Source organism: Nyctereutes procyonoides, unplaced genomic scaffold, assembly GCF_905146905.1.
Source record: "Nyctereutes procyonoides isolate TBG_1078 unplaced genomic scaffold, NYPRO_anot_genome, whole genome shotgun sequence".
Lineage (NCBI taxonomy): Eukaryota > Metazoa > Chordata > Mammalia > Carnivora > Canidae > Nyctereutes > Nyctereutes procyonoides.
This window is the reverse complement of record NW_026575126.1, coordinates 68815432-68841548: the sequence shown is the minus strand read 5'-3', so window position 1 is coordinate 68841548 and position 26117 is coordinate 68815432. Positions and strand designations below refer to the sequence as shown.

Below are 26117 nucleotides of genomic sequence, written 5' to 3'. Positions count from 1 at the left end.
GAGACACTGCATGTGGTAAGCCCAGACCCTTCTTTTTTGTTTTCTGGGGGTGAGATGTCCACTCAAAGCATATGTTCTTGATTATACTCCACTGTCTTTTAATTGGTGAGTTTAACCTATTTGCATTTATTGCAATTACTGTATAAATTAAGACTTGTTTCTTCTAATTTATTTCAAATTTCCCATTTATTGTACTATATTTTTTTCTCCTTCTCTACTTTCCAGTGGATGAATCAAATTTCTTCCTGATGGTTTAAATATTTTTACATTCTATTTTTAGTGTTATATTCATTACTTGTACTTAAGTTTACTTACCTCCATTGATTTCTTGTGTTTACTTACCCCTTACTGATTTTAACATTGTACTGGAGGTAGCAAGGGAAACTAAGTAAGAAAATACAGTAAAAAGCATGCAGATTTGAAAGGAAGGAGTAAAACTTTCTATTTTCCAGATGACATGGTCTTGTATAAATGAAATTCTAAGGAATACACCAAAAACTATTAGAGCTAATACACAAGTTCAGCAAGGTTGCAAGAATCAAGGTTAATATGTAAAAATGAATTATATTCTTAAACATTATGAGTGAACAATCCAAAATAAAATTTAAAAACAATTTCATAATATGTCAAAAAGAAATATCATTATCTGTTTATTCCCCTTGAACAATAAAATATTTTAGTATATTCTCACATCCTTTAATCTTACCTTATGCACCATCTCTACCATGTTGATATTGTGTAAAATTTAGTTATGAATTATATGCATATACATGTTTTTCTTTTCTTCTCTCTAGTCCCTGGTTTTCTCCTTTTATTGAGTTATAGTTTGCATATAGTCAAATGCACAGATCTGTGTATAACTATTTGGACAAATGTATATAATATGCAAAACTATCACCCAATTCAAAATAAAGGACATTTCCCTAACCCCATAAGGTTCCCTCATGCTCCTTTCTGGTCAGCCCCCTCCACCAGAGCCAACTGCTATTCTGATTTCTATCACCATAGATAGTTTGTTTCTTTCAGAGTTTCTTACTAAGGAGTGCCTGGGTGTCCAGTCAGTTAAGTGTCTACCTCTTGATTTTGGCTCAGGTCATAATCTTAGGATCCTGGGATCAAGTCCTGTATCTGCATCTGGCTGTGCTCAGGGAGAGGCTGATGGAGATATTCTCTCCTTCTGCCCTTCCCCCTGCTTGTGCTATCTCCCTAAAATAAATAAATAAATCTTTAAAAAGAATTTAGTTTCTTACTAAAAGAATCATGTAATATGCACCTTTTGTGTTTTACTTTTTTCACTCAACCTGATATTTTTGAGAGTCATTCATGCTGTTGCATTTATCTGTAGTTGTTTTTTTTCTTGCTAGTTGTTATTCAATTGTATGAACATACCAAAACTTGCTTATGTAATCTTCCACTGGTAGATACTTGTGTTTTCTTTTTCAATTTGGGAATATTATGAATAAAGCTGCTATGAACATTCTCGTATAAGTTTTTGTGGACATGAATAGAATTGCCAGATTTTAATTGCTCCAGAGGGGTGCTGGAACTTCTTTACTGGACACCTGAACTTCTACAAAAACCCTCTCATCCACAATGATTGTCATTATTGGTCTTCTTTATAGGGAAGACAGTAGAAAACTCTTATTTCACCATGTTTGTAATGACACTCCTTCTGATTTTATACTTTTATCTATCTAGGGTCTTGATCACATATCAGATGTCTAGTAAACAACTCCAGGATTCCACAGACCTATTTATCAGACAGTTCAAGTGGCACATGACCATGGTTGTGGGATCAGTCATTGCAATTTGTGTAAGTATATTTCTTTCTACTTACCTCTATTTGTCCATAGAGCTTGAAGCAATTGCTTTCATCTAGGAGAAGGAGGCTGAGGGAAACTTTCCATTTCATCATTCCATTGTCCTCTTTCTAATCCAGAAACTAAAGTGTCAAAAAGGGACACGCTCTTAGAAAAAGAATGAGCAAATTATATCAGATAGGGGTAGCTATAAGAGAGTCCAAAGCGCTAGTCCAAAAAACAGTTTGTTTGAGGGGAAGATGGAAACTTGAGCTATCCATGCTTTTTCTTTCTCCAGCTCACCTGGTTCCTTTTTAATTCTTAAAACTGAGATAGCTTCCATACATTGCCTCCAAGGATACGCTGCTCTTGAGGCACCTGGGTGACTCAATTGGTTAAGTGTCTGCCTTTGGCTCAGGTCATGATCCCAGGGTCCTGAGACTGAGCCCTGTGTTGGGCTCCCTGCTCAGTAAGGAGTCTGCTTCTCCCTCCCCCGTCTCTCTGCTACTCCCTGCTGCTCATACTCACTCTCAAATAAATAAATTTAAAAAAAATTTTAAAGGATACCCTGCTCCCCCTCTGTGCATATGTAGAAGCTTTCTTTTCCCCTTGGGTCTGTTGAAAAAAAGTTGAAGTCTATAGAAAGAAGCTTTACCAGGGATAAATAGGGAGGGAAAATAAAAGAAACCTTAAAAATATAATTCTGCGTATTTACAAAGGACGAATCATTTATGTTAAGCTAAATAACAATTGTCTTCAAACTGAGTTGCTTCTACAGCTCCTTCTTCTGAGCATTACTTCAAACTTTTTGTCACATAGACTGAACTAAGTTTATATTGTTGCTATGACTAGTTCTGGTGAAACTGAGAATGGTTTCTTGAACATCCTTTCTTGTTTTGGGTTCTTTATCAGAGAACAGGAGAGAATCCAGTAGAAAAATGTTGTCTTAGAATAGGATATATATTTTAGGGATATGATCCTGGCAGAGGAAAAGATTACCCCAAGAGATGGCATTTCCTGATATCACTAGGGGTAAACCCTTGGGGATTATGGAGGAGGGCAATCAAGAAAGGTGGCAGCTGGACAAGAGCAGGAAAAGGTTGGGAAATTGGTTTCATACAGAGAAATCAGGCAAGTAAGTAAATTCGGGATAATGAGAAACCGATTGTTTGAAGGAGTTACAGATATGGAAAGGGTAAGACTAGAATAGACCCTGAGGTATTGAACTGGAATTGAAGGGATACAGGGAGTTATTTCATAACATTAAAAGGAACATTTCACTAACCCATCAAGAGGACATAACAAACCTAACTTATGTACCTAATAATAGTTTCAAAATATAAGCAAAAACTTAAATAACTTCAAATAAAAATAGATTAATTCATTCATAATTGAAAGTACAAGTCAAAAGAAAACCAAGGTAACATGTAGAAAAACACTCCCCACAACAGCAGAATACACATTCTTTTCAAATGGCATGGAATGCTTACCAGAATAGATTGTATTCTGGGCCATAATACAAGACTAAATAAATTTAAAATGTTTCAAATCAAAGTTGTGTTCTCTGACCACATTTAAAATACATTAGAAATCAATAACAGAGATTTCTAGAAAACTCCCAAAATATTCGGAAACTAGATAACATCTAAATAGTCCATCAGTCAAAGGAAAAATCTTAAAGGAAATTATAAAGTATTTTGAATGGAAGGAAAATGAAAACAGATCTATTAATTTTTGTGGGATTATAAAGGGAAATTTATAGCATTAAATGCCTTTGTCAAAAAAACAAAAAATGAGTAAGATCTCAAATCAATAAACTTAGTTTCCACCTTAAGAAACTGGAAAAGAAGAGCAAATTAAGCCCTATGTCAGCAGAAAAAATATATATCAAAGCAGAAATAAACAAAATAACAAACAAAAACATATATGGAAAATAATTTAAATCCTAGTTCTTTGAGAAGATCAATAAAACTGATAAGCCTGTAGTCTAACTAATGAGGAAAAAAGAGTAAAGACAAAAATTATCAATATTAGGTATGCAAGAGGTATCTCAATAAATACTCTGTAGGTATTAAAATAATGAGACACTATGAAACAAATTTAAGCCACTAAATTTGACAACTTTGATTTAATAAATTCCTTAAAAGACACAAATAACAAAAGATGACTCAAAAAGAAATATATAACCTGAGTAGCCCTATATCTATTATAGAATTGAATTTGCAGTTAAAAAATGTTCCTGAGAGAATATGTCATTACCAAGTGGAGTTTATCCCAAGTATACAAGGCTGATTTTACATTCAAACATCAATAAATATAATTCACCATGTTAAAGGCCTAAGGGAGACATATATATGGTCACCTCAGAAGATGCAGAAAAAGCATTTGATGGAATTCAACATCTACTCATGAGTAAAAGTCTTAGCAAAGTAGGCATAGAAGAGAACTTACTTATCCTTAGAGAGGGAATCTACTTAGTCATAAGTAATGGTTAAAGACCGAATGTTTTTCCCAAAGATCTGGAATATGGCATGGATGTCTGCTTCTAGCACTTTTTTTTAAGACCTTATTTATTTATTCATGAGAAACACAGAGACAGGCAGAGACATAGGCAGAGGGAAAAGAAGGCTGACTGTGGGGAGCCTGATGTAGGACTGTATCCCAGGACTCCGGGATCATGACCTTGAGCCAAAAGCAGACACTCAACCACTGAGCCACCCAGGTGCCCCTGCTTGCAGCACTTCTCTTTCACATTATACTGGAAGTCCTAGCCAGTGCAATAATGCAAGGGGGATAAATAGTATACATATTGGAAAAGAAGCAATAGAACTCTTTCTATTCACAGAAGACATTATTTCTCATATAAAAACCCCCAAGAAATCTCCAAAGATCTCCTAGAATTAATAAATACATTTAGCAAGTTCACAGGAAAAAGGTCAATATACAAATCAATTGTATTTCTATATATGAACAGTAACAATTGGAAACAAAAACAAATTTAAATACCATTTCCAGTAGTAGTACCCCTCAAAAAGGGGGAAATACTTAGATATAAATGTAATAAAATAATGCCAAGATCTATACACAGAAAATTACAAAACATTGATGAAATAAGTCAAAGAAGACCTAAATAAGAGATATACCATGTTAATGGAGTAGAGAGTCAACATTGTAGATATGTCACTTATGGAGGGGAAACATCATTTAAGAAGAAAATACTAAATCAAAAGTTGAATTTAAGGTAGTTAAATGAAATAAAACCAATATATAGAAATCAACTATTTCTATTACTAGCAGTAAACAGAAAGCTTATGGGCCGTGGCTTTTCGATGTAGGGTGATTGGGCATGCTGTTTTATTGGAGAACCTGTGTGTTAGTACCTATAGGTCTTCCTCTAAGACAAGTCAGAGTCCTCAGAGAAATTTTCCAGGGTTCTGCTTTGAGGTTGGTGGCCTATGCTTAGCTAGCTGTCAGTCTTCTAGGTGTTGAGTCTGGGAAGAAGGCTAGGGGTGAGGTTTGGGAAGGGAGGGAAGAGTTAAGCATTCAGTATGTACTCATTCCACTCCCCTGGGAAGGGCTCCCCAGACATCATTCTCCATGGTCCTTGGCTTCATTATCTGGGAAGTTCTTCCTTATCCATAGTCCACCTAGGTCATAGTTGAAGTAGACACTGAAGAGGTGATATCCAGCATAGTAAAGGACTGTCAATTATCTACTAAACACCTTTTTCTAAAAACAGAACCTCTAAACCAAGACTTTTTTTTCTGGAGAACTACCTCAGAGATCCCTGAGTTTCAGGGAAGCAAGGTCCTTACCCAAACCTCAAGCCCTCCAGGTTGAATTATAAATGGTCTCAACCAATCATGATAATGTCATTCTCCTAGGTCTGGTGGTCAACTGACACCTGATAATGAAATATAAAGCCAACGTCTTCTGGGTGGGGCTTTTGGGAAAATGTTTGCTTTCCTAATTTAAAGGAGAAAATCTACCAAGCACAGTCTGCCATTCCCCATTTTTCCTTACTGGCACATGGACATGAACACTGGAAGTATAGCCATCTTGCACCACAGAGCAGCAAGTTAACATAATTAGGACAGCAGGTGGAGTCTGGATCCTTACTGACATTTATGGAGCCACTAAACAGCCCTTGATGTCCTATTCCTGGACATCTCATTGTATCAGAAAAATAAGACCATCATTCTTAAGCTACTGTGTGTTGACTCTTTTGTAACCATTCCTAGCTCCTATAACTAATGTAGTTGAACATCTTTTTCTGATCTTTATTTTCTTTTGCAGTTCCTCTTCTGTAACATGCCTATTCATATACTTTGCCAGTTTCTCCACTAGACTATTTATTGCATTCGTGTTGACTTGTGGGCATTCCTATCTTCTGGGCATTAATCCTTTGCTATTATATATGTTGTATATATCATATTTTGTCAATTCCAAGGTATGCATTTTTTCATATTTGAACATCTCCAAAAATGAGATGAATCATATATAGTTTCTCATAATGTGGTCAGTTGGGAGGCAGAGTTGGCATTGCTGTTGTCATAACCTGAGGCTTGAAGTTCAGATTCTAACTTGCTCAGATGCCTACCAAGGCAATGAGAGGTGTGCTAGTAATGCCATGTGGTTCTGTAAGTTTTACAGTAGTGAAATATTTTAATATTTTGATCTGTTAAGGTCATGTATCTTTCTATTAAACTTCCTCCATGTCAGATGTTGTTGGAGTGTTTGGTCACAGGCATTTTTTTAGAGCCTGTTAAGAGCAATTTGAGTTGAGGAACATTTATTTAGTTTTAATGTAATGGGTTTGTAGTCATTCTTGTGTATAGCTAAGTTGTAGCTAATTATCTCAGTATAGGAATGGCTTTCAGGAATACTCCTTCCCCACACTGTGCCAACCCAGCATCATCACACAAAGAAACAGCCAGAGGTCCCTATCATGATATGAATGTCTTCTATAACACACAGCACCAGGAATGGAGGTACTGGAAAAGAAATAAAATTTGAAACTGCCTTTTCTTTCTTATTGCAAGATGGCCAACACACCTCCAGACACTGAATTCACATCTCAGGTGGAAATAAAATAGGGGCGGTCCCAGCTTTTATTGGTCCTTTTTGTTAGGGAGTGACAGGTGTCCCAGATATCTCTCATCAGACCTCTTCTTGTATTTTATTAGCCAGAACTGAGAAACTTTCAAGAAGACTGGGGAAGTGTAGAACATGAATATCATGACTGGCTCAGGCCAATAATAATACACCGCATGATAATAATGTATCACATTTGGCTATATTCCATCCCAAACAAAAATGGGATATTGAATAGGCAACCAAAAGTGTCTGTCACAAATACCCTCCCCAAGTCTAGACCTAGAGAAACCGGCCTGCAGGAAAGCCCAGATCTGCAAAAGAGACACACTTCTATACAGGATCACAATCTCACATACCTAGGCCCTAAGGGTTAAGAATGAAGGAAGAAATAGAACAAAGAAGAATGATAGCAAAATCCCACCCCTCTGAATAGTTAACCTAGGAAACAATGTTCCCAGAGCCTAGTACAATCCAGCTTCTGGTTTTGCTGAAGAACAAAGCTGAACTTCAGAGGTAGCTGAAGGCAAGTCAGTAGGCAAAGAAGTGAAAAAGCTTCTTGATTTCAGCCTCACCAGATATTGGTCTGCACTGGTTATCTGAAGTCCACAACCTATGAACTTAAATTTTGTTAAGACATTTCCCCCACTGTGGATGACTGTGTCCTGTGCATACTCTAGCTGTGGGGAAAATCCACCTCTGTGTGCTTGCTCCTTTTCCAGAGAATGTGGTATGGGACATCCCTTCCTTTTGAAAAATGTGGAAATGTGCAATTGCAAAACCTTCATTATCAGACCTTACTTGAAGGGCCCATCTTCCCCAGATCCATATGTTTGAAACATCTCAATTTCCTGTTCCCTTTTAATTTCCACAGTCCTGATATCCAACTGATATGTAAGGCGTGAGTACTGTAAATTACATGACCTTGAGAAATATATCCCTCCATCTGCATGTTGGCATCTTCCATGCTCTGTCCAAAGGCTGTGGCCAAGTCTTCTTGCACGGGAATTCATTTGTCCCAAGAAACATGCCTCCCAAGGGCAGTTGCTCTGTCAGCCTGTTGGGTTTCACTCTCATCAGATTCCTGAACTAAATCTGGTGGCTACAAGGCTTTTGGCTCATTTTAGAAATATTCTCCCATTCTTCTCTACTTACCCAAACCTGGGAAAGGGGAAACTTTATGTCCAGACTCCATCACAGACTGGAGTAGTCAATGAAATATAAACAAAAGTTGTTGGACAGTACTTCTAAAGCTATCTGGTGTCCTGCTTTATTTATTTCCTGCTGCTGTAAAAATGAATGTGATGGCTGGAGCTCCAGCAGTCTTCTTGGGACCATGAGGGAAATGTAAAGAAAATCTCAGAGACCTTGGCCTGACAAACTTAAGACCAAGGCCACCAATTGTCTATTTCCAGACACTCATTGAGAGAAAAATAAGTCTTCCTTGCTTATGCCACTTAAGTTAATGTCTGTTACTACCAGCCAAAAGCAATTCCTGATTAACAGGAATTTGCCTTTTTTCTGCTTTTGAATTTTCCAGTATTTGAGTAACTTGTTACTTTAATGTCAGAAAAAAAAAATCTCTGTGTCACATCTTTCTTCATAGAGGAGGGTTTGTTTCTGATAATATATTTCTCTCCATTGTTCTCTAGTCATTTAGGGAAGCCTCAACTATGCTTTTAATATTTTAACTTGCTTAAAAAATTAGCCCATTTTCCTCTCCTTCATCATAGCCTTTACATATCCTCTTTTTCTTTGCATTCCTTTTTAACAAATCCTAATCTCCCCTTAGACAGATGAACCCCCTCAAGCTGATTGGGTAGAGGGGATGTACTTTATTTTTTTTAATTTTTTAATTTATTTATGATAGTCACAGAGAGAGAAAGAGAGAGAGGCAGAGACATAGGCAGAGGGAGAAGCAGGCTCCATGCACCGGGAGCCCAATGTGGGATTCGATCCCGGGTCTCCAGGATCGCGCCCTGGGCCAAAGGCAGGCGCCAAACCGCTGCGCCACCCAGGGATCCCGGGGATGTACTTTAAAATACAAAACAAGCAAAACTAGGGGCACCTGACTGGCTTAGTCCGTAGAACATGTGACGCTTAATTTCAGGATTGTGAATTCAAGCCCTGTGTTGGGCATGGAGCCTAATTAAAATAAAAAACAACAACAAACCTATATGCTCTCTTGTCTTGGTAATCTAACCACAGTTTTAGGAGCAGATTCTTAGATCAAAGTCAAAAGCAGATGCTCAGGTTTTACTTACTAAAGCCCATGCAACTAAAATCCAGTTGCAAGACCACAGCCATCAATTGGGTCACTGCAGCCTGCAGAAACTAAAGGCCCATGCTTACTAGAAAACTTATAACCAATTTAGGGAGAACCTAGTTGGAGTATAAATTCGAAACAATTTTAATTCATTCAGTTGTTGCTATGAACTGTGTCTGTTGTGTGCTATCCTTCCCACCACATCTCATTCTGATTCCATAAGTTTTAAGTCAATTTCAGTTATGAAATCAGTTGATTTTGTGTCTCTAAGACTCAGTTCTATTCATTTCAAACTTCAATTGCATATCATATTAAAAGCTTTCCTCCTCTGCTCCTTCCCTTCTCCCTCTGTCCCCTCTTGCCAAGTTCAGCCAAGGCTCTAGCTGATTTGAGTCAGCTGGAGGCATGCTCTACTCATGTGTGCACTTCCCTCATTTCTCCACTCTATTTCTCCTTTGATATGGAGAGGGAAACCAAGAGAAGGAGATGTAGACAGCCTCCACCCTGTCACTAACCTGATAAGGTGGCCATCCCTTCCTGTTGACAAATCGCAGTTGTTGACCACTGTATTGACCATTGGCTTGAGGTAGGTAGCTCCAGTAGGCCCTATGGATAAAGAACTCAATCTCAAGCTACTCCCAGAGCCATTGGCAGACTCTGGTGGGACTCCACCATATCAAGTCTCATTCCCCAGTTGCCTGGGTCCCCGGTAAAACTGTGTCCCACCTCCCCAGTTCTCAGTCACAAACTATGCCAACAATTCATACTAAAAAAAAAAATTCAAATTCCAGGGGCTTAAGTAAGTGCCTCTTGGACAGGTCTCAGTGATCAGCATAAAGGAAATAGCTCCTTCTTCTCCTGCTCTGTAACATTTCTTTCTTCTTCATGTAACCCCCAAATCTTTCTTCCTGCTCATGTTGATTTTACCCAGGAAACATGAGTTGTTATCTGCAGATGTGTGTGGTGGTCGCTCAGACACCAGCTTTGGATCAGAAGCAGCATGAGGCAGGGCAGGTAGGATTCCTGCCTGAGATCCACCAGAGAACTAAATCTTGTGAACTGACAATGCCTTCCCAAAAGAAAGGTGAAGAGACGTAAACCACTGACAGGTTCTTCTTTCTCTACCCACAGATCTTGTACATCAGAGTTTCCTGGCTTGACAACAACACCATTCCTCTGCCCCCACAGCCCCACCCAGCCCACAAGTCTTCTGGCTCTCTCCCTCAGGAGCTCTCAGACCTGACCCATCTTCTGCACTGGCCTCCCACCCCAGGAGATGGGGGAGACCTTTTAGCCTCCACCAGTCCCCAGACCTCCACCTACCACCTGAGGAAAACTTCTCAGGCCAGCTACACCCTGGGAGGCTACCTAGAGGCCATTCTTATTGCCAGAGACCACCGGGGCAGGCCCAAGACCCATGGTGGGGATCTGTTTCGAGCACAGCTGTTGGGTCCCTACCTGAAGGCAGGAGTTCCTGGGGATATACAGGATTTGGAGAATGGCACCTACCTGTTGTCCTTCCCCCTACTCTGGGCTGGACAGGCCCAGGTGCAAGTACGGCTGATCCACTCCAGTGAGGCAGTTGGGGTCCTGCGGGGAATCTGGAGAGACCAGTGGGCCATGGTTGATTTCACGGGCTATTTCCGAGGACCCACAGGATATGAAGAAATTGTGACTTGCAATGTTAACCCCCTGCTAATAGGGGAGGAAGAATCTACCTGTCACTACAGGGATGAAGATTCTGGTGAGCTCTGGTTCTGTGCTCGACCTCCTACCCTACCCTGTGACTCACTGGTAGGGCATTCAAGTGGACATTATTGGAATGTGACTACACCACACGAGGAGGCCCTACTGGCATGGTAAGAAACCCAGCATCATCTGGGATGTCTGCCCCAATCCCTGACCCCAGCCCCTGTGATTATTCTCCCTGAGCCACCACCCTTATCCATCTATTCCCTTCTATTAAACATGTTTCCTACTGCATGCCAGGTCTCATACTAAGTGCTGACTACTTTTATGTAATGGTCAGCATCCCTGCCCTCTACAAGTTTTCACTGAGGAGACTCCTGGCTTTTAAAAACACACAGTGTGATGAGTGCTTAAGTGTAGTATGCAAGGAGTGGTGTGAGGAGACAGAGAAAGGGCACCCCACCTGGCAGGTCAGGCAGATGGCAATTTAGCTACGCTTAAAGGAGAAGCATGGGTCTCTGGCAAAAGAGAAGCATTCTAGGCCTCTCTGCTCTTCTGATGGCCCTTGTAAGAAGAGATGTAGTGAAGAAATCACCAGCATATATTGTTGGGGAGTATGGAAGATGGATGTGACCCCCTGAATGAGAGGGGAGCAGAGCCTATAGCCTAGAAGCTGGGAATGGCTAAGAACTGTCCTCAGTCTTGGGGGAGCAAGCCTCTCTGGATAGACAGAGAATGGGAGTCAAGGAGGGAAGATGTGGCAAACAGCCTGGCTTACCTTGAGCCCTGCTGTCCCTGAGATCTGAGGTGGGGTGGGGGCAGAGAGACCCCAAAGAGATGGGAGGCATTTTTTAAAGTGTGAGACCTGGGCGTCTGGTCCCAGCAGGGAGAGTAGGGGATGGAGGCAAAGATAGGGTCCCAGAAGATGGCTAAATGGGTGCAGAGCATGGGTGGAGGGCCACCCCCACTGACTGGGGAGAGAAGAGCCAGAGGTGTTCCGGGGAGGGATGGCAGCTGGAATGGCTGCTGCTCCTCAGCCCCAGAGAGCACAGAAGTTCTCACTGGCTGCCATGAGGACTGGAGGGGGTGAGCCAAGCTAGAGACTCCTGAGGTGCCAAGGTGCCTGCTGGCCCCACCAGACACTCAACTTCAGAAGGCTCTCAGTAGCTCAGTCTGGCAAATACCCACTAACATTTATTTCCTGGCATGAGAATTTAGCACCAGGAAACCTTGGTCTTTCCAAACCAATTCTTATGTTCCCTTTGGTCAGAAAAGGAGAACACATCCTTTTTGCATTGGTCAATTGAAAGTAAATCTAAGGTTAAATTCAGGATCCATCTCAGGAAGTCCCTCGGGGTACAGCCCAGAAGTCTCTGGAGTAAGAGTGTGTGGGTTCTGATCCTGACTTGACCTGCTCCAACTTGCCAGCTTCTATCCATGGGATCTCTGGCAAGTCATTTAACCTCTCTGTTCTTTCATCTGTAGACGGGAATAATAATAGTACTTCCCTCATAGACTTGTGGTGAAGAACAAATGAATTAATATGTGTAAAGTGCTTAGAACAGGGACAACATATAGTGGCTCTGTTGGCTTTTACAATCTTGTTCCAAGCGTTTTGCTACCGTTGAGTGGCCCCTGCCCTGTCTGACATTGTCCAAAGTCCTGGAGGTCCTGAAGATGGGAGAGGAGGGCAAATGTAGCTCCATCCCACACAAGCCAAGAGTGTACTGATAAAAGACAGGCATTAGGGATGCCTGGGTGGCTCAGCAGTTTAGTGCCGCCTTTGGCTCAGGTCATGATCTTGGAGTCCCGGGATTGAGTCCCACGTCGGGCTCCCTGAATGGAGCCTGCTTCTCTCTCTGTGTCTCTGCCTCTCTCATGAATAAATAAATAAACAAACAAATAAATAATCTTTAAAAAAAAAGATAGGCATTAAAGAGATAACCACACATGTGGCGAATGTGTAGCGGATATGAATCTGCAGCGCCAGGGTCAGGTGTTTTCTTGACATCAATTTTAATCCCACCTGAGGACTTCTGCAGATGGGCTGGTGGCAAAAGCTCCCCTCACCTAAGGTCCTGCAAAGAAACTGACACTTTGGCCATATGGGATTCTTCCTTTGTCCTTTGTCCTGTACATGCTGGTCACTCCAAAGTGTCTGCTCTCCAAAATTGTGTAATCTTGGGCTCTGCTGGGAGGGCAAGCATTTCCACCCGGGTCCAGAGTCTCTGGGATTATCCTTCACCTGCTTCCTGAAGCTGTTATCTCTAGGGGGCACTAAGGCCCTGACACTCAAAGAAGGCCATACTCAGGCATTTTTTTAGATTGTAGAAATATTCTCATCCCCTCTCCCCCTTAGAGGCAAATTCCCCTCTCCTCAGCCCCTTCAAGCAGTCCGTTCTTTCATTCAGCAAATGCATTCTGAACGGCCTCTACATGCACAGTCTTGCTGGTCCTGCTGGAGGCACTGGGAATGCAGCCGCCAAGTGACAGCAAGGCCCCTGCCCTGGTAAAGCTTACTTATGACAGGAGGAAGGGTCAGAAACAATAAACATAGCAATAAGTAAATAATAGTAAATAAAACATTAGGGGAGATTTAAAATACAGGGGAGGATTAGGAGTATGGTGGGGACAGGTTGTAATATTAAATAGAGGGTCAGTGTAGACCTCATTAAGCAGGTGACATCTGACCAAAGACTTAAAGGGGATGAAAGAGTTGACACAGGATATACCTAAGAGAACAGTTTTGAGGCAGAGGAAATGCCATGGGGTGCCTGGTGTGTCTGTGGAACAAATAGCTGGGATGGAGTGAAGGACGGGGAGGTGGCAGGTGAAGACCAGTGGCCTTAAGGGAGGGACATGGTATGACCAGGAAGGGCTCTGTAAGTACGTTGATTTTTTCTGTAAGCGAAAAGGGAATCATTGCAGGATTTTGAACAGAAGATGGGCATGATATGATTCACTTTTTTTTAAGATTTATCCATTTATTTATTCATGAAAGACAGAGAGAGAGGCAGAAACATAGGCAGAGGGAGAAGCAGGCTCCCTATGGGGAGCCCGATGCAGGACTTGGTCCCAGGACCCCGGGATCATGACCGGAGCCAAAGGCAGATGCTCAACCACTGAGCCACCCAGGTGCCCCCGATTCACATTGTTAAAGGGTCTCTCAGATGGTCACATTGAGAATAGACTGCAGGTTAAGGGATAATCAGGGAGAATGAAAGGTAGGAGACCTTTGCTTCGGGCTGCAGTAGTAGAGGTGTCTAAAGCTATTCATTTCTGGGTATATTCTTAAGGCAGTGCCCATAGGATGTCCTGAGAAAATGAGGAATGTGCCAAAAAGTGAGAACTTGCTGATGAGTGCAGGGTGTGGGGCCCACTCACCTGTTAAAGGCCAGTTGCCATCAGCTGGGATGAGAAAACCTCAGGTGGGCAGTGGGGTGTGGGGATGAGGGTGGAGAGCAGGAGTTTGGTCACGTGCATTAAGACACCAAGTGGAGATGCTGAGCAGATGGTTAGGCTCATAAACCTGGAATTTGGCAGAAAAGACTGGGCCAGAGATCTTGGCTGAGTGAGACCACCAAGGGAAGGAGTGCAATCTGGAAGGAGGAATAAAGGCTGAGCCTAAGCCTGGGGAGAAGGTTCACACAAGGGGCAACGGGGGTAGGTGGGGGGGGGTGGCATCCCAGGGGTCAGGGAGTGACTGCTGGTCTAATGATAGGCAGGAGAATCCAGTAGGAGTGGCCTCAGTGAGACCAAGAGGAGAGTTAGCACTTCTTGCAAAAGGCTCCAAGTCCCTTTGTATGAATCATGGGGTTTTTTTCTTTTATTGTTTTTTTTTGTTTTGTTTTGTTTTGCTTTTTAAAAGAGAGTGGGCAAGGAGTCAGGAGAGAAAGAAGAGAGAATCTTTTTTTAAAAAAACATCAGTTTCTTTTTTTAGATTTTATTTATTTATTCATGAAAGACACAGAGAGAGGCAGAGACACAGGCTCCATGCAGGGAGCCTGATGTGGGACTTCAGGATCACACCCTGGGCCAAAGGCAGGCACTAAACCACTGAGCCACCCAGGGATACCTAAGAGAAAATCTTAAGTAGGCTCTACCACTCTCAATATGAAGCCCAACTGGGAAGTTAATCTCACAACCTGAGATCACCACTTGAGCTGAAATCAAGAGTCAGATGCTTAACCGATTGGGCCATCCAGGCGCCTTAAATCATGTTTTTCATTTCCTATATTTTTGTGATGCTTTGATGCTTTGGAGCCTTGTGGCCCCAGGGAGGGGTAGCCCCTTCCAGGGATAGCTAGCTCATCTCTAGCTCCTAGAGATAGCAAACAACTTGCTTTGAGCATACCACCCGATCCTGAGTGCACACCACCACCCTGCCTCCTTTTATCTGGCTCCTACAGTCTGGGCCAATATCCCCTCCCTGCCTAAAATCACCTCAGGGCCAGGTGCTGACAATTACAATCTACCTCTACAGCCCAGAGCCCACTGAAATTATTCAAATAACCAATCTCCTCAGATGCTTACCCTTCCTTGCCTATTCCTTCCCGGGAAAATCCTGACCTAGGTTGTTGTCCTCTGCCCCCAACTGACCCTGTACTTCCCTGTGTGGCCTGGTATAGTAGTACACTGTGCCCCTGCCTCTCAGGAACTCTGAGTGACACCTTATCTTTCTCATGGCCATCATCTCCTGATCTGTTGGCCCCATCATACCTAAATAAAACCAAAATCCTGGTTACATTTTAAAGCAGTTCTGCTCTCTGCACTGATGGGATCACCGAGGCCAAGAACCTGGATCCCTGGATCGCTGAATTCTAGCTTCCACTCACTGTCTCCTGACACTGGAGAGATGTCCTTGACTTTGAGAACTTCCTTTCCTCCAAGAACCCCCATCTTGCCTCAGCCCAGGATTCCTTCTCATCACACATTCCCTCCTGCCAATTGGTTTCTCTTCAGGAATGTGACAGACAAGGTCCTCCCTCAGGATATTTCTCCAATCTGGGTGGCCAAGGAGAGCAACAAGAGTCTGGGTAAGTGACACGGGCTTGCAGAAAAGGCAGCACTTATTCCATGCCTGTGGCTTTAGACTCCTCTGTACCCACAGATTGTTTTGCTTACAAATAATTGTTTACAGTTCTGTCCCCTCAACAACCGTGCCACCCTGGGATCATGGGCCCAAAGCCCTCTGGCTTCTACCACCAAGCCATGTGGCACTCACTATCCTGCTCCGGCCGTTCCTTCTCAACCGTTGATAGCATCCTGGGCTGCCTGGCTGGCCACGTCGTCCATATGATGGGGGACTCCACGCTTCGGCAGTGGTGGGAGTACCTGCGTGACACCGTGCCCTGTGAGTGGCTGTGAAGGGAGAGGGCAGGGCTCCTAAGAGAAAAAGGGAAGATAAGATCCAGGGCTTTGAGAAGGCAGAGAACACTTCAGGAGAAGGACCTGGAGGATACCTGAGCTTGGGGCAGAAGCAGGGATGGGGAACAAGGTGCCCAGATTACACATAATCTCAACAATTAGGTCAGTGATTGGAGGCTCTAACAGGAGTGTAGATATGTTTGAAGAACAATGAGTACCTAACCTTAGCTGGAAGTAAGGATTTGCCAAGGGATACTGGAGGACCAGAGTTGGAATTTAAGAAAAGTATTGTAGGGAAACCAGGGATTTATCTTGTGACATGGAGGAGACACTGAATATTTTCAGAGTTTTCAGTTTGTTGGGTTGATTGGATTGAAAAGAGAAAGTCCAAGACAAGACAACTGTAGGTCAGCATGTGAGCTGATGAGAGACTAAATTAGGGTCAGCAGTAAAGGAAGTATCATACCGGAGGAACTGACAGTTTGTTGACTGATTGCTTCTGGAAAGAGGAGAGATAATCTGGTAACTAGGGATAACAGGAAACGGGCTCCAAATGAAAGTCACTGGAGTGCCTGACTGGATGTGGAAGCAAGAGACAGCAGTGGGAAAAGATGGTGTATTTATTGTATATTCTTCATATTGAGTTGAAGAGGTGGGAGGAGCTTCTGGGGAGCATGTGCATGATGCTTTTGGACACACGAAATTGGAAGTGAATTGAGATGTCTAAGTTTCAGATAGAGTTTCATGTTTATGCCCTGGAGGATAAAAGTTAAAAGAGGTGAGAGTGTCATGCAGGATGAGTCCCCAACTGAGCCTTCAACTTTTGTGCACAGATTTTACAATATAACATAACATGGATTAAGGAATATGCTTTATAGGGGAGTGGGGGGAAATGACAGCCAAGGAGAGAAGGAACATCAGCACCAAGCCACCTCCCCTACCTGTCCTCCCATCATGCAGCAGAGAAGTGTGCAGGGCCCATAGGGTGAGTCTGTGCTCTCATGAAGGAGAATCCTCTCCCATTTCTCGTCCTCACCTTTGAGCATGAGGGCAGCCTTGTTGGGCTTCCTGGCACAAGATGGATGTGGGCTGCCATTTGTTTACAGAAGTTCTAAAAGTACCAGCTGCCCCACCTTGAGGTCTGTGGGATGTAGTCTACCCTCCTGCTTGAGGGATCGAAGCCCCTGTCTCCCAGGAGGGTTGGTCTGGGTGCAGCCCCTTCCTTTAGGGACAAAGAGAGCTCTAGTTCCAACTAATTTGATGCTTAGGTAACCTCAGGTGACACCCCCCCCCCAGGGTGCTTGCCTTGGGATAATTCTGCATGTGGCAGGTGGAGTAAGTGACTTTCCTAAGCAAGAGGTGCTTTTTTTTTTTTTAAGACTTTATTCATTCACAAGAGACACACAGAGAGGCAGAGACAGGCAGAGGGAAAAGCAGGCTGCCAGCAGGGAGCCCAATGTGGGACTCAATCCCTGGACCCCAGGATCACGCCCTTAGCCAAAGGCAGACATTCAACCACTGAGCCACCCAGGTGTCCAGCAAGAGGTGTTTCTAATGATGAACAGAAGCTCATGACAGAACACTGGAAAAACCAGATCCCCTGCTAGCTGATTTGGTACCACCTGAAGCACAAGGCGGGATAAGCAGGCAAGGACTTTGTGTGAAGAAAGGAGGGGTCTTTTCCTGCAGGTGCGTCTAGCTATCTATGAGGGCACACAGCTGAGTGACAGACCAGATATCAGAAGCCTCTGGCCCCTGGCTGGCCACCATTGCACACGCATATAAACTGGACAGCCCTGACTCTCTAGCATGGGGGCAAGTCTTCCTCCAGGGGCGGCTGAAGGGAGCTGGTGGATGAATCCAAGTTGAAGTGTTGTGTCTGAAAGGAGACTGCAGAGGGTGACAACATACTGCTAAGAAAGGAGGGCGTGTCTAAAGGACCATCAAGGTAGCAAAATGCTCCAAGGTGCCAGAGTGGCTCAGGACTGAGAATAGGTCCCCAGACTTGGTAACTGGAAGGTCAATGGCGATATTACAGATTAGGAAGAGCATAACCAGGTGACTGGGCCAGAGGCTACTTGTGTGCTAACAGAAAAGCAAGCCACACTAGATCTTTTGTGTTTTTAAATGAGGAAGTTCGTTCTTATATTAACCCCTATGCTTCCTCTTGTCCTCCCCACAGCCCTGAAGCCTGTGGATCTACACACCACATATCAGACGGGGCCCCTGATGGCAGTGGAGACCACTCGGGGCATAGTGCTGCACTGGCGGGCTCACAGCAGGCCCCTGCGCTCCCTGCGCACACCAGTGGCCTCCCTGCACTCTGTGGTCCGGGAGCTGGGGGGCCTGGCCGGGGGCCCCCACACAGTGGTGGTGCTGGGCCTGGGCGCCCACTTCACCACCTTTCCCCCATCTGCCTTTGTGCAACGACTTGCAGGGATCAGGGCTGCTGTGGCTGCACTGCTGGCCCGGGAGCCCCGCACTCTCGTGGTCATCAAGCTGGCCAACACTGGCTACAAGTCCGTGTATGGCAGTGACTGGTTCACCCTCCAGGTGAACCGGCTTCTCCGAGCTGCATTTGCTGACCTCCATGTGGCTTTTGTGGACGCCTGGGAAATGACCTCCAGTCTGGGCCTGCCCGACAGAATCCACCCAGGGCGGCTAATCATCCGCAATGAGGTCAACTTACTCCTGTCCTTCATTTGCCCCACTTGAAAGCTTCTGCAGGTTCTGGGCTGTGAGGATGGAGAAGCTGGTGTGATGATCAAGCCTGGAAGCCCTTCCCTTCAGCCATCTGTACCTCTTCTCTTACTTTTTTAATGCACGGGCCATATTTCAACCAGCAAGAATTGGGATGTGGGTGGTGGCAGGTGAAGGAAACCTGGCAGTGGTCCAGTTCCCACATAGAAAAGCAGTGCTGAGGTGGTGAGGGCAGAGACAGAGCTAGCAACATTTATCACATCTGTGCATGTAAGGATTGTCATTTTATGTGCCAGTGTCTCCATTTGGAGTGTCAGTGAGCCTTGCAAAGATATGAGAGGGATTCTATTTCAGTTCATCAGAGCCACCCTGGTGGAGAGCCTGACTATATACGTAAAAACTTGTATGGGTTGATTTGTAAAATAAAAATATGTCTCCTAGTTGTAAAAGTGATACATGCTTTTTGTAGAAAATTTGAAAAAAGGGGCACCTAGGTGGCTCAGTGGTTGAGCATCTGCCTTTGTTTGTTTGTTTTTATTGGAGTTCAATTTGCCAACATTTAGCATAACACCCAGTGCTCATCCCGCCAAGTGCCCCCCTCAGTGCCCATTACCCAGGCACCCCAACCCCCCGCCCACCTCCCTTTCCACTACCCCTTGTTTGTTTCCCAGAGTTAGGGGAGCATCTGCCTTTGGCTCAGGTCGTGATCCCCGGGGTTCTGGGATTGAGTCCCACATCAGGCTCCTCGCAGGGAGCCTCCTTCTCCCTCTACCTATGTCTCTGCTTCCCTCTCTGTATTTCTCATGAATAAATAAAACCTTTAAAAATTTTTTTGAAACAGTACCAAAAAATTAACAATGAAGATAAAATCACCTAGAATCCCATGGTTAGGAGATAATTACTATTGAAATACATAGGCTCCCAACAATTTTTCAATGCGCAAAACAAAAAATCTATCCCACCTCCTTTTATTGTTTTTATTTACTTGAGATATACATGATGGGTTTATTTTGAGGTTCTTTTTTTTAAGACCTTATTTATTTATTCATCATTTGAAATGCAAATATGTTTAGAGGATACACATATGAGAGATAATTCGGAGGAAGCCCAGTTAGGCTGGGAGAGCTTGTCAGATTGGATGCAAAGGAGAGAAGGAAAGAAGGTTGGGTAGATGCATTATAGACCACTTTGCAGTCTAAGAACATTTCTGCAAGACCAATGGGAAGTTCTTGAATCAAAACTGACCATCAGAGGAGTCCTGCATGTCCCAGGAAGGGGCCAACCTCAGTATTCCTACCATACTCAGTCACTGGCTAGTGGCAGCCTATGGGAGGAGCAGCCTCACTGTGAGGGTTGTCAGAGAATAGCAGCTGGGGTCCTTGGTCAAGTACAAGCCCTGTAGTCCACCACTGAGGCAACATACATTTCAAATATGTAATCACTCAGGAAATAGAGTTGATTTTCTAAAAGAATGACACAAGTCAAACTTCAGTCAAATAACACATTGCTGAGATGACCTAGTAATTCCACTTCTGGGTATTCATCAGAAGGCAAGGAAAACATTAACTCAAAAATATCTGAACCCCTTCCTTCACTGACTGCAGTATTATTCACAATAGCCAAGATATGGAAACAGCTGAAGTGTCCACCAGGGGATGAATGGATAAAGAAAATGTGGTGTATATGAGACAGTCAAGAGCCCTGGGAACAAAGCCCAGCACCTGGAGTGCTCCCTGTAGGCTCTTACCCTTCTCCTGCAGAGCAGACCTTGAACTAAGGAGCAAACCTAGACTGCTTCAGACTGATTCCAGACAGGAGGGTCGCCAAAACTGTCCTTTCACTGACTTTCCTTCTCATAAAAAACATGCCGAGAGGTGGAGACTTAACATGCAAATGAAATGTCTAATGTTGAAGCATGTTCTGTCAACTGCACCTACGCACCCACTTTCCTGGGATTCCCCGGCCCTATGTGCTTGCGTATCATTCCTTTTTCACATCTCAGCCCCATTAAAACTTTCCCTGGCTGTCCTCTGGAGAGCCAGTCTGAAACCATAGTCCTGACTATATCTCCCTTTAGCAGCAGTTGTTGCCTCAGTAAAACCTTGCCTATACCTTTAAGTTTTGGGTCCAGCCTCATTTCTACCACAGCTGGGTCCAAAGACCGGATTCCAGTAACATATATACACAATGGAATATTAATCAGCCATAAGAAAGAAAGAAATCCTGCCATTTGCAACAATATGGTTGGATATTGAGGGCATTATACTTAGTGAAATACACCCGACAGAGAAAGAAAAATGCCAAATGGTCTTCCTTATATGTAGAATCTGAAAAACAACAACAACAACAATGAACAAACTCATAAAGAGGGAAAACAGACTGGTGGTTGCCAGAGGTGGGGAGGGGGTGGTGACATAGGTGAAGGGGGTCAAAAGGTACAAACTTTCAACTATAAAATAAGTCCTGGAGATATAATGTACAGCATGGTAGCTATGGTTCATTATATTATATTGTATATACGAACACAGCTAAGAGTAGCTCTTTTTCTTTAAGATTTTACTTTTATTTTTGAGAGAGAGAGTGAGCCCACAAGCTGGGGGGAGGGGCAGAGGGAGAAGCAAATGCCCCACTGAGCAGGGAGCTCAATGTGGGACTCGAACCCAGGATACTGGGATCATGACCTGAGCCAAAGGTAGAGGTTTAACCTACTGAGCCACCCAGGCACCCCCAGAGTAGCTCCTAAAGTTTTTGATGGCAGGAAAAAAGTGTTTGTAGCTATGTTGGTGATTAAGGTCAACTAGACTTATTGTGATGATCATTTCACAATATACAAATATCAAATCATTATTTTGTATACCTGAAGCTAATACAATGCTATCCATCAATTATATTCCAATTAAAAAAATTAAAAGGAGTGTTTCTTGGGTTAGTCATGTGGCAGACTTTTCTCAACAAATTATTTCTGTTCTTAGACAAAAAGATGTCTGATTTAGCATTGCTGTCCATAGAAAATAAATTTTTTGGAACTATTGATTATAACAACATAGTGATTTTACTGAAACAAAAAGTAAATTTTACAGCATAAATATATTATACTTGAAGAATTCCATATGTCTTTAAAAGTCCTGCAAATACCGCTAAACCAAAACAGATGATCCAGGCTCATGTAATAATAATACAGTTGTCTTTGTTTGCAAACTTTCATTTGTGTAAAAACACATTTCTTAGAGCACCTGAGTGGCTCAGTTGTTTATGCACTCGCCTTCAGCTCAGGATATGATCTCAGGGTCCTGGAATCGAGCAATAGGCTCCCTGCTCAGTGGAGAGTCTGCTTTTCCCTCTCCCTCACCTCCCACTCATGTGCTTGCACTCTCTCTCTCTCTCATAAATAAATCATCTTTTCTTAAGTAGTGAATCTTCCTTGGGGAATGCTGAACTTCTATAAAAAAAACCAAACATTTCTCGATTTTGTATTAGGAAGGTATACTTCTCAGAACAGAGAGATATTATTTGGCAGATTATGATAACTTCAATATTTTGACATAAGACATGGGCATGGGTTGTGCTCTGACCCAGATCTCACAATAGATAGGGGCAAACCCACCATCTAAAAAGAAGGTGACCCGGGGATCCCTGGGTGGCTCAGCGGTTTGGTGCCTGCCTTTGGCCCAGGGTGCGATCCTGGAGTCCCGGGATCGAGTCCCACGTTGGGCTCCTGATGTGGAGCCTGCTTCTCCATCTTCCTATGTGTATGCCTCTCTCTTTCTCTCTCTACATCTATCATGAATAAATAAATAAATAAATATTTTAAAATATTAAAAAAGTAAAAAAACTAAAAAGAAGGTGACCCACCCACAGGGAACCTGACCACAGCCCTGCACAGTGTGCCCCCCCACCCAGCCAGAGGGACCCGAGGTTCCCCTATGTGACCTCAGTCTCCTCCCTCCCCCTGATCAGGATCCTGCCACTGCCCCAGTTGGCTGAGCACAAGGGGGCATCAGTCCATCAAGCCCAGGATGAGCAGGGGGCACCAGTGCTCAGGTGGGTGTGGAGGAAGAATGGGCCCCGAAGTCCAACAAGAGAGCTTGTGCCCTGCTTTGCTACAGGAAGCCCAACTCGGGCGATGCCCCTGTGATTTTGGCATCTTCTCCGCCTTTACTTTTTAATTGGCTTTCTTGAGCAATTCATGAACCAGCAGCATCCCATCCAGCACAAACAGAGATGCTCCCTCTTCTCTGCCTTCACAAACAACACTCACCAGTTTGTACCGAGGAGCGTCGCCTTTTGCTTATATGGAATAATTATTTTTTCAAAGAGACCACAAGTCCCACATCAGACTGTGCTGGGGACAGGACTGCAGGTGGGGTGACTTGCAGTTTTCAGCTACCATGCCCAGACTCTGGAGAAGCCTCTTCCTCCTGGGTCCTTGCTGCGGTCACCTCTCCACGCACTCGACTCAGATGCAAGTGCTCTCTCACTCTCTCTCTCTCTCTGGGTCTCACCCTTGTCACACGCTTGTGTTGTCCCAAGGCATGTTCCTTAACCACTTCCTCCCAGTTTTTGACCCTCCAGTGAACACCCAGGGCCCTGATCCACTCTGTCTGAGCTGGGAATGCAGTGAAGCCAGTCTTCATGCTGGAAGGCAGCCTGAGAAAGGAAGGATTGCGAAGTGCCTGACAGGCCTAGGTCCCCGGACACCCCTGGGCACAATCCTGCTGACACCTTGAGTTTGGACCTCTGGCCTCCAGAACTGTGAGGGAATACATGTCTGCTGTTTCGCTACAACCACACAAGGACCACAGGCTGGTGACACGCAATGACAAGGACTTCTGGGGCTGACACCAACTACACCCCACTTCAGCTGAGATCCATTTCCCAATTCAGGCCCTGTAAGCACATGCTCAGTCCAGATGGTAACAAAACCCATCTATAATAAAGGAATGAAAAGAGAGGAAGAGGACTTATGTGTCAATCATCATTTCGTGGCTTTTTCTTCTAAATTTGCTAAGGCACCTGATGATCACCAAGGAAGCCCAAAGAGGGAAGCGTGCTAGAGCTGATTGTTACACTCTGGGGAATGCTGTGGGCACTTTTTCAACACAGCCATTATTAAAAATTAAATATGTGCCCAACACTATACTTGTACCTAATGCCACTGAACTGTATACTTAAAAATGGTTAAAATGGTAAATTTTTGTTAGGTACACATTATCACAATAAAAAGAATTTTAATCGAGAAAAATTAAATGTAAACTCACAATGAATTATATTAAAAAGGAAGGAAGCTTCCTTCCTATCCCTCCCTACTTATTTTACCACATACTACTCGGATCTGTGCTATTGAGCTTATTCATGCTACTGTGTGTGCACAGTGGGAATAATAGATCAGCACCTGCTGCTGTGCATCTCTTCTTGGCTCAAATGCAGTGACTTCACACTGGGAGTTGTAGTAGTCTGCTCAGGCTTCCCTAATGAAGTGCCACAGACCCGGGGGCTCTCGGTTCTGGAGTCTGGGAAGGTCCCAGATCAAGGTGTGGGCAGGGAAGGGTACATTGTGAGCTCAAGCCTGTGGCTTGTAGGCAGCACCATCTTGCTATATGCTCACAAGGCCTTGCCTCAGAGTATGTGCTTAGAGGAGGAAGGGAGGGAGAGGGAGAGACAGAGAGAGACTGAAAGAGAGAGAGCGAGAGCGAGAGCACTCTGCTGTCACTTTCTATAAGGACCCTGATCCTATAGGATCAGCCCTGCATCCCTGTGACTCCTTTAAGCTGCATTGTTTCCTTAGGGGCACCATCTCTGAATCCAGCCCCACTGGGGGTTAGGGCTTCAACATGTAAATTTGGGGGTGGACATGAGACAGAAACCTTTGGGCCTCACAAGAGTTGTTAACTCCATACCGTGGGAGTTTTTACACCATGGAAATTGCCAAATGCTCTGATTGGGGCTTCATCTCTGGAGAGCTGTTTTGCAACATATACAGCCCTCCACTACTCTGAGGGGAAGGGCAGACCAGGGTCTCCTCTGTGAGCATCCTCTCTCCTCCCAACCTGGGAGCTCAGCAAGGTCGAGGGTCAGCCCACTGCTGTCATCTCCTAGCAGCTCAGTGGACATGTGTCAGGTTGGTCGGGAGCTGGAATGTAGCCAGGGGCCTTGAGGAGGAGGCTGAGAGGTGACGAAGTCTCGGTCACAGGACACATGAAATGTGTGAATGTGACAGAGGCAGACTCCCCAGAAGGCAAGCTCTGGGTCAGAATGCTGGGCAGATGCCTTCCCTTCCCAGAGCCTGTTTTCTCATCTGTAAAGTGGGGGCAACAGCCACCTCCCTTAGAGGGTCCGAGTGGAGACCAAATGAGCCAACGGAGAAAACACTGCACACTGGCTGGAATGCTACCTGGATCCTCATCACCTGACACCCACCCTTTAAAGATAAAGACCTCTCTGCATTCTCTGTCCACACCAGTCAGCCCTGCCTGCCTTGTGCATGATGCCGGGTGATGGGGACCCACAGCTCTGTGAGCCAGTCAGCCCTCAAGCATCTCCCTGTGTAGCAGGAAGACAACCTGTGAAAGGGAACCTGGCTGTTAAGGTGGCCCAGAGGCCTGTTGACTGCTGTAACTGCGTGAGGAAGTGTCACTGTGCACGGGCACAGACCCAACACCACAGCAGATATTTACTGGCGATGTGACCTGACGTGATGTTCATGACCTCCCTCAGGACCTCAGTTTCCTCCTGTAAGATGAGGACTCTTATAGACCCTGCCTGCCTCCTGAGGTTTGGGGAGACTTAACTACAATTTTAAAATATAATTTTATTTGGATTAGTTTGAATCAGGTATGGTAAGACACAAAGACACAGAGATGATGGTTATGAAATAAGAATTTATACTATCAGATCCTTAGAAACAGGAGGCATGAATTCCACGTGGGGCCATGTCGGGAGGCGCTACGGTCACCCAGGAGGATGAGGAAGCAAAGGGGACACATGGGCAAGAACCTTTATCATAGAGACTGTGGAAAAGACTAGACAAAGCAGGATAAGCGAGCTGAGCACTGCCCAGCGGGAATAATGTCAGCAGCTTCTGAGGATGAGGAGCTGCCCTGGGGAGAATGGGATAGAGGAATATTGCCCTCCTGGAGCAGAAGAGCCAGATAGAAGAGATGGTTTGGAGTGTGGGCTCTGGACTGGTTGGTGTGCATAGGAAA

General features: G+C 44.2%; 1 protein-coding gene across 1 annotated transcript; it reads left to right on the top strand.

Moving 5' to 3' along the window:
- Positions 1-1703: 1703 nt before the first annotated feature.
- On the top strand, positions 1704-19289 carry LOC129520027 (NXPE family member 3-like). Its single transcript, XM_055340926.1, has 5 exons — positions 1704-1813; positions 10291-11018; positions 15811-15884; positions 15989-16201; positions 18398-19289. Exons 1-5 carry the CDS (start codon positions 1718-1720, stop codon positions 18928-18930), a joined length of 1644 nt encoding a protein of 547 aa, XP_055196901.1. The 5' UTR covers positions 1704-1717; the 3' UTR covers positions 18931-19289.
- The last annotated feature ends 6828 nt before the right edge of the window (positions 19290-26117 follow it).

Coding starts and splice junctions, on each gene's coding strand:
- LOC129520027 (XM_055340926.1), top strand. CDS start 1,718: ATGTCTAGTAAACAACTCCAGGATTCCACAGACCTATTTATCAGACAG. Junction 15,885..15,988: donor GGAGAGCAACAAGAGTCTGG/GTAAGTGACACG, acceptor AATTGTTTACAG/TTCTGTCCCCTCAACAACCG. Junction 16,202..18,397: donor CCTGCGTGACACCGTGCCCT/GTGAGTGGCTGT, acceptor TCCTCCCCACAG/CCCTGAAGCCTGTGGATCTA.